Raw genomic sequence first — 8,625 nt, forward strand, 5'->3', positions numbered from 1 at the left:
AGTACTGCATAACTCTGTGTGGAAAATAAATCTCATTATGTAAACAGACCTGTCGTAAATAATCATCCTTATAATCACGGGTGTAACTGTGCCGAATACTCATGCTGATCTCAAACGGACTGGAGGACGGAATTCCTCCTTCTATGTGACTCGGATGTCAACAGAATTCCCATTCAGTTATCTAACTTCCACGCACAGGATTTCCGTGTTTTTGACACGGGTATGGTACACAGGGTATCGGAGCAGGTGAGTGACGTCATCACCCGGAGCTGCAGACACCAGCAGACCGGAGGTTGGGCTCTGTGATTGGAGACGGCCCAGCTGTGGCGGCAGCTCTCACCTTGTCGAGCGATGACATCATCACCCCTCTACCTTAGGCTTGTTGTTTATTCACAATAAAACTGAAGGTGAAGCTGTGACAGATTCAACTCCATCAATAAACAGGAAGCAGTAAGGCAGCTGACGTCACGCTATAAATATCTCCTTGCTCGTGCAGGTGAAAGACGCCAGAGCATGAAGTTTTCCGCTTTTATTGTGAAAGTCAGCACCGGAAGCTGTAATAGGTGATCGGCTCAATTTTATTGGCTTCGTTTGTATCGTGAAAATCTGCCGATCGATCATTGATAATTAATCAGTAAGTAGAATCAATGATCAGAGGAGTGTCCGTTTCCATGACGACGCCAATCACAGAAGGTTAAAACGAGGCTTGGCGAGAAGTGACGTCACAGTCGTGAAGCTCGTGTATTTTGGGTGAGGATTCGCTCCAAGCAGGATTCGAAATCTCTCTTTGACGTCACAGAGAACCCCAGCCTTTAGTTTGAATAGAGTCTGTGTATTACTGTGTTTACTGCTTCAGTAGAAATTCACGCTGAGCTCATGAACGTTTCCTGTCAAAGGCTGTTGTTTTGTCATTAGCCTTGTTGCCATGGTGACAGCTGCTTCCGGTCCCGGTGACGCGCTCGGAGTGAGTCCTCTGTCCTCTGCGAGCTCTCTGGGTGTCATAGTAACGGTCACCTGCAGAAGCACACCGGGACTGCCGGAGCTCGCGGACCGACGGACAGACCCGCTGCCGCTCCAGCTGATCTAATCCATCGATGCCGGATCGATCGGCTCTGATGTCCGCCGCTCTGGATCGGAACCCGCGCGTGGCCTGCGGCGAGATCGGCAAATAATGACATCAGCGCGTGACAGCCCCGAACCTCCCCGCGTGAGCTGATCGATCATCTATCAGGTTAATTGGTTACCTCATCGATACCGATCAGCTGATCGGTCACTGCCTCATGTGGAAATTTAACTTCAGAATCCTGCTTTAGTCGAGTAAAAGTACTCAGTTATTTTCAGCTCTCGTTTAGGAGCTTTATCATCGAGGAGTCACGTGATCTAAGCTGTCACCTGACACCTGTCCGGTCTCCTCTTTGAGCTCAAAGATTCGTGAGTGCCAGTCAGGTGGACTCACCTGAGCTGGTCCTGCTCGGCCTCAGCGCAGCGCTCCATGATGAGCGATACCACCAAGTTACCGAGCAGATCCCGACACGTTTGGGACATAAAAAGTTTCCAATTTTACATTCAAAATAAATACAAGAACCAGACTTCCTGCTCTTATCGTTTAATTATGAAGAATGATAAGAAGTTAAAAACCCTGAAAAGTCGATATGACATTATAAAATACTCATCTAACAATGAAAAACAAAAGTGACTGAAAATACAGCTGAGAAACAGTTTAGAGTTAATATCTGTCTCATGAATGAAATATTTTGCGTTTTAACGATTAGCCTGTATAATCCACTTTCAGTGCTCTACAAATAGTTTTCAGATGAAGCGCAGACAGAAAACCCCAAACCCAGGCGTACGTCAGCTCCAGAGTTTCTCCCTCTGTACCTGGATAACTCCAACCTAGCAGCACCTGTCTCTCTCCTCCTTTTCAGTTCCCGCATCATAAACTCATCATCATTCTGTGTTATAATTTACTTTTCTTTGTGTCTGACAAGGTTTGTGATCCTGCCACGTGTGTCACAAACCTCATCTTGCTTGTTTGTAGCTCCACAAAAGTGACTCTGCTTACGATCATCAACTGAGCGAGCACACGTGAGCCGTGACGCAGTTCACATAACGCTATGAAAGGCAGAAGAGGAAGTAGTTCTTACCAATCATTTAGACGATCCCAATAATGTTGTTGCTTTTTACTGTGTTCCTGTTAATGATAAACTCTAATTCTTTTTCAAAATTACTAAATAATAATAATAATGGATTGCATTTATACAGCGCTTTTCAGGGCCCTCAAAGCGCTTTACAATTCCACTATTCATTCACTCTCACATTCACACACTGGTGGAGGCTACAGTTGTAGCCACAGCTGCCCTGGGGCAGCCTGACTAAAATATCAATATTTTATTAGGAGAATCGATTCTAGAGCATAAATGTCTGTCATCAGAAGAATCAGTACATCAGTGTCAATCTGCACACCACTACTGTCGACCATAATATCCTATTAGAGCGATTAGAACATGCTGTAGGTATTACAGGTACTGCGCTGCAGTGGTTTGTATCATATCTATCTAATAGACTCCAGTTTGTGCATGTAAATGGAGAGTCCTCTTCACACACTGAGGTTAATTATGGAGTTCCACAGGGTTCAGTGCTAGGACCAATTCTGTTTACATTATACATGCTTCCCTTAGGCAGCATCATTAGAAGACATAGCATACATTTACACTGCTATGCTGATGATACGCAGCTCTATCTGTCCATGAAGCCAGATAACACACACCAATGAGTTAAACTGCAGGAATGTCTTAAAGACATAAAGACCTGGATGGCCGCTAACTTTCTGCTTCTTAATTCAGATCAAACTGAGGTTATTGTACTCGGCCCTGAAAAGCTTAGAAATATGGTATCTAAGCAGATTCTTACTCTGGATGGCATTACCTTGGCCTCCAGTAACGCTGTGAGGAACCTTGGAGTCATGTTTGACCAGGACATGTCCTTCAACGCACATATTAAACAAATATGTAAGACTGCGTTCTTCCATTTGTGCAACATCTCTAAAGTTAGAAATATCCTGAAAAACTAGTTGTAGTCAAATAATTCAAGTCAGATCTGTGTTTCTTTGTCACCTGATCAGGTGTAATGGTGGCTCCCAGTCCCGTTCAGAAAACTTGGGTTAACTCTGATCCAAAAACTAGCCAATAGCAGACTTTGGTGCAGTACCCATGTTTCACCAGGTGAGAAAACACTTTTGTTTCAGTGTTCGTTTTCCTGTTTAGGTGTCCCAGTGCTCCCAGTGGCGTCCGCAATGCTGCCTGCCTCTATCCAGATCACAGGCGAGATGCTGTCGGCGGCTGAAGTTCAAGACATCTGCGAGAGTCTGAAGGAGGATGGCGTGCGCCTGCTGTCTGTGCGTGGCTGCCAGCTCTCAGATCGCGACTTTGGGCGTGTCTGCCGCAGCGTTGCTGAGTCGCGCTCGCTTGCTCAGCTGAACCTTAACCTGGGCGTTGTCTCCAGTATTGGCCGGACGCGGCACCTGGCTGACGCCCTGAAGACTAACCGCTCCCTGCAGACCCTGTTGTGAGTAGAACTTAAAGCTGATTGGCCACTAAACTAACTGTGAATGGTTTGTAAGTCTCTAACTCCACCCCTCCAGCCTTCATGGCAGCCCACTGTTGGACGCCGGCTTAGTGACCCTGAACCCCGCCCTGTCCACCCACCCTTCACTGGTGTGCCTGGATCTTGGTGACTGCATGCTGGGAGACGAGGCACTGGGTCTGATCTGCGGGATGCTGCCGCCAGACGGCGCAAAGTCAGGTAACACCTTCTGCCCTCCCACCACAGGTGAGCCAGGTCTCTCAAGTGTGACCCTGAACCTGGTCCGACTCTCACAGACAGAAGCTCATTAAAAAAACTCCCGATTTGAGGAAGCCTGAAATAGCAAGGGTGCCTGAGGGGGATAACCCTCAGGCACCCTTGCTATTTCAGGCTCACATGACCTGAATTTGCGGGCGGCGCGGTGGCACGGTGGTTAGCACTGTTGCCTCACAGCAAGAAGGTCCTGAGTTCATTCCACCTTTCTGTGTGGAGTTTGCATGTTCTCTCCCGGTACTCTGGCTTCCTCCCACAGTCCAAAGTCATGCAGTTAGTGGGGTTAGGTTAACTGGAAACACTGAATTGCCCGTAGGTGTGAATGTGCAAGTGAATGTGAGTGTGAATGGTTGTCTGTCTCTGTGTGTTGGCCCTGCAACAGACTGGCGACCTGTCCAGGGTGTACCCTGCCTCTCACCCTATGACAGCTGGGATAGGCTCCAGCATCCCCCGCGACCCTGAAAAGGACAAGCAGAAGCAAATAGATGGATGGGTGACCTGAATGGCTCTGCTCAGACCACCACGCAGCAAAGCATTCTGGGAGTTTTAACTCTTCACTGTGTGTGTGTGGTAGGGCTCAGGGAGCTCACTCTCAGTGCTAACCCAGGAATCAGCTCCAAAGGCTGGGCTCGACTCTCCATTGCTGTGGCGCACAGCTCGCAGCTCCGCGTGCTCAACCTGGACTACAACCCACTCGGTAACACATGTGTCATGATAACATGATGTCATAACAGCGTGATGTCATTATTGTTTGACGCTCTCGCTCTGTTTCCAGGTGATCAGATTGCAGGGATGCTGGCAGTTGCCGTGGCATCCAGCAGGACTCTGGAGGTTCTGGACCTGGAGGGAACCGGACTGACCAACCAGTCAGCACAGGTCGACCAATCACAGTGCTCCATTCTCTTCTTTTTCTCCAGTTCTCATCAGCAGAGAGCAGCTCTTTAAATACAACTAGAATGCAGTTGTAAGAGAAGAGATGAGCGTCTGTTGGAAATCATTTAGTCTGGTTTTATTCACACCGTCAGGGTTTCTCCTCCGCTCTGAGAACAAAGCCACCATCCTGCAGTGATGTTTAGTCTGACCTGGTGGTGGCGCTGTGTCCCTGCAAAAAACTGTTCCCAGACCCTGAGTTTGGACTCAGTTTTCAGTTCACTTGTTTGTCCACCAGGGGGAAGTGATATGGCAGCATTGTGGCCTTGTTAGGGCTGTGTTTCCTGTTTCAACTACTTTCACAATAAATGCCTGAGTGTGTGGCCTGCGAAACTGCTGGATAAACAGAGACAATAACATAAATAAAAACACAGTGAATATCTAGAAGCTCTGAAGTGGTTGGAGGTGGAGGTAGATCACCTGTTCTTTCTTGAGCTTCAAAATGCTCTGAATGTTTTTGTTTGTTGTTTGTTTTTGTCAAGGTCAGGGAGTAAAATCCAGGAGAATGTAATTAATACTCAGTCCTCGCTAAACTGCATTTCTCACTGATGTATGTAAACTGGCTGTGTGGTCCAACAACAACTCAGCCACACATGTGGATAAGAGGCATGCACATGCGATTGGTGCGTCCCAGTACTGTAAACACAAAGGAGCACACCTGACTGTAAAGATGGTTTGCAGTCACGACCGAGTGGGGTCAGGTTCACTGTCCTCCCTGTCACGTTAAACATTTTGTACAGTTTTATTTTGAAGCCATGCTGCACTTCCTAAGAGATTTATAATGTGGTGGTCTCACCTGTGTGCAGGTATTCCTGGACATGGTGGAGAACTACCCGACCAGCCTGCGGGTCCTGGTTCTGGCTGAGAACGACATTAGTCCGGAGCTCCAGCAGCAGATCGGTGACCTGCTGTCTGAAGGGGAGGATGACGATGACAGAGAGGCCTTGCCTCTGGTGCCAGATCCTGCCTCCATCACTGCTTTCCAGCAAATCAGAGACAAGTATCACCCAATCAGAGACAAGTACCAGCTTCCCGCCTGGCTACCCCACAGCAGTAAGGGCTGACTATTCACCTTGTCCTCAGTTACAGAGTGTCCCTGCTCAGACTGTCTCTCCCTCAAACTGCACAAAACCAATACAGACCCAGCAAACTGGGATTGTTTGCCAGGTTATTTTACTGGCAAGAGCAATATTGCCCCCTTCCCCTACTATAGACTTCTCTTTTCCACTTTAATCTATTATATATCCTTTTCTATCCCACTTTGCCTTGTATAGATCTGATTCTGTCCCACTTTACCCACTAGAAACCCAGTTCTGTTCCACTTTCCCCAAAAAACACCTGATTCTCTGTTACTGTAATCTGTACAGAACCAGTTCTTCGAAACTTTAATCTCTATAAACACGGTTCTTTCCTACTTTACGAAATGTAAATCTGGTTCTGTCGCAGTTTATCCACTATAGTCAAAGGTTTACTTTACTCAGTACAGAGCCAATTCTCCCACTTTAGCTTATATAGACATGACTATGTGCTACTCAACACACTATAGACCTGGTTCTTTCATTATTTACCAAAAACAAACCTGGTTCTGTCCCACTTTACTCAATTTGAACCTGTTTTTTCCACTTTGTAGATCTGTTTTGTCCCACTTTACCTTGTATGGACCTGGTTCTAGTTCATTCAGTGTAGACTTGGCTCTTTTGTACTTTACTCAATAATTTACTTTACCAAGACCATTTTCTTCCTACATGACCCAATATAGAACTAGTTTTGTGTCACTTTACACTGTTTGTGTGTTTTTTAAAAAATATAAACCTGATTCTGTCCCATTGAGTATAGACTTGATTCTGTTGAAAATTCATCTCTATAGACCTGGTTTTGCCCACTTTATCCAGTTTAGATTTGGTTGTGTCCCACAATACCTTCTACAGACTTGGTTCTATCCAACATTACCCACTATCAACCAGTGTCCCAATTAGCCAGGTATAGATCTGGTTTTGTCCCACTATACTGAGTATAGACCTGGTGCCGTCCTTTGTGTGGTGTTTAGGTGTCCTTGGTGACAGTAGGAGGTGTGTATTTTGTATAACTGTGGACAAAGTGTTAATCTGGGTAACCTGCTACATATCTAGTCCCACTTGGTTTTACAATAATGGATATTTAATCAATATTAATTAATATCCCTTTTAAGATTTTCTGTTCTTTTGTGGTTCCTCTGTGATTCATAACAGCAGTGTGAGCTTGTCCTGATCTCAGGTCAGGTCAAGACCAGATAAATTATTCTTAAAAGCTGCAGTAACTACTGAGCAACAAATTTAAAAAGACACAGTGCAGACTCTTTGCTTTTTATTTCATACAGTGTCATTAAGTTTGAAAACCACTGCATACCAGCGATGAAGTTGAATTTTAGACTGAGTGTGATTTCAGCTTCTCAGCAAGTTCAGCAGCTTCATTTTATTTGAATGTGCCACAAATTTGGCAAACGGAGAGAAAATCTGCACACAAACCTAATCTAACAGCCTCTGTACACCAGGGGTGTCCAACTCCAGGCCTCGAGGGTCAGTGTCCTGCAGGTTTTAGACGTGTCAGCCTATTTAAATGGCTAAATGACCCCCTCAACATGTCTTGTAGTTCTCCAGAGGCCTGGTAATGAAGTCATCATTTCAGGTGTGCAGACCCAGGGTGACGTCTAAATCCTGCAGGACACTGGCCCTCGAAGCCTGGAATTGGACACCCCCGCTCTACACTGTGTCATTAGATGAATGAGGTGTTTTTGTCTTTTTCTCTCAAATGTTGAGACAAACTGATTGATCTTACTGCCGCTGTGACCGAGGCTTCAAATGATTGATCATGCATATTTAAACCTTTTCTACATCAGATTTTAGGTTGGTTTTCTTAAAGGAACAGTTCATTGTTGCCCTGTAGCTCAGTTCAGTATAAACAGAGGAATTAATGGACTTCCACCTAATTGTGCTTATTCCTGGACTTTTTCTGGAGTCTTTGAACTGACTTTTATTGATCCAGTGGAAGTAAATCAATCTAAACGTGTGATCTGGAAAGGGCACGGAGGCCGTGGTGTGAGCTGCTGGTCCTGGTTAGAGAAACCGTGCTGAACTATGGCGTGAAGTTCTCAATGTCTTATTCTTTGACCCCACAGACTCCAGCACCCAGGCGGTTTTGCTGACGTCAGGTCTAGGTGAGAGCTTATTGGCTGAGACTGAGATGTGACCCCTCCCACAAACATACCCATTTCCAGTCATGCTGCCGTCACTTTTTTCGGTTTGAATGGGTTATTTTTCTTCTGCACTGCACTTCTGTGGTTGTCAGATCACCTGATGGCTTGCACCCAATCACACGCCCCGCATGGTTCGATGTAGCACCTGAACACAGACGAGCAGAGAACTCAAACACGTCACGTGACCTCCACACAGGTGTTTGTTCTGCTTCTAATGAATGTACCTTTGGCTCTGTTGATTGGTTCTGATGTCACAATAATAAAACTGTTTACAGCTTCTTAAAAACAAAGACTCTGATTGGTTGTTTGCTGCCAGCACACACTTAAACACACTGAACAAGTTTGTCTGAAACTTGCTCCCATGTTTGGTGTTTAAAGGTGGCCCTTAAACCGATCTCCGTTTAGCGAGCGGGCCAGTGGGACGAGCGGTTTCATCCGTAAAACAGAAAGTGAGTCGGTCTTTCGTCAGCCCAGTGACGCTTCCTGTTGATGCTGTGAGGAAACTCGCTGAACAAATCCGGCACTGAAATCAACCTCGTGGTCCCGCCTCCACGCTCTTCACATCCCTTTGCCTCATCCCCGGAGTTCATCGCACACGGCAAAAAAGC

The 8,625-nt window shown here is 46.1% G+C and overlaps 1 protein-coding gene across 4 annotated transcripts; it reads left to right on the forward strand.

The window, feature by feature from the left end:
* Window positions 1-369: 369 nt before the first annotated feature.
* lrrc73 (leucine rich repeat containing 73) lies at window positions 370-8,287 on the forward strand. 4 transcript variants are annotated; one of them, XM_082557950.1, is made up of 8 exons: window positions 370-750; window positions 3,264-3,564; window positions 3,641-3,801; window positions 4,430-4,552; window positions 4,631-4,731; window positions 5,592-5,838; window positions 7,940-7,978; window positions 8,110-8,287. In XM_082557950.1, the coding sequence occupies exons 2-8, from the start codon at window positions 3,293-3,295 to the stop codon at window positions 8,157-8,159; spliced, it is 993 nt and encodes a 330-aa protein (XP_082414076.1). In that variant the 5' UTR covers window positions 370-750; window positions 3,264-3,292; the 3' UTR covers window positions 8,160-8,287. The 4 variants fall into 4 exon arrangements, with proteins under 4 accessions (XP_082414076.1, XP_082414075.1, XP_082414074.1 ...); XM_082557949.1 differs by lacking the exon at window positions 370-750 and adding an exon at window positions 886-1,207; XM_082557948.1 differs by lacking the exon at window positions 370-750 and adding an exon at window positions 890-1,231.
* Window positions 8,288-8,625: the final 338 nt, after the last annotated feature.

This window comes from Aulonocara stuartgranti (genome assembly GCF_965226115.1).
Source record: "Aulonocara stuartgranti genome assembly, chromosome: 13".
NCBI classification, from domain to species: domain Eukaryota; kingdom Metazoa; phylum Chordata; class Actinopteri; order Cichliformes; family Cichlidae; genus Aulonocara; species Aulonocara stuartgranti.

What these genes read in the sequence shown, in the direction of transcription:
- lrrc73 (XM_082557950.1), top strand. Translation starts at nt 3,293, where the DNA reads ATGCTGCCTGCCTCTATCCAGATCACAGGCGAGATGCTGTCGGCGGCT. An exon ending in GCCAGACGGCGCAAAGTCAG is followed by an intron (nt 3,802 to 4,429) that starts GTAACACCTTCT and finishes TGTGTGTGGTAG; the next exon opens with GGCTCAGGGAGCTCACTCTC. An exon ending in CCTGGACTACAACCCACTCG is followed by an intron (nt 4,553 to 4,630) that starts GTAACACATGTG and finishes CTCTGTTTCCAG; the next exon opens with GTGATCAGATTGCAGGGATG.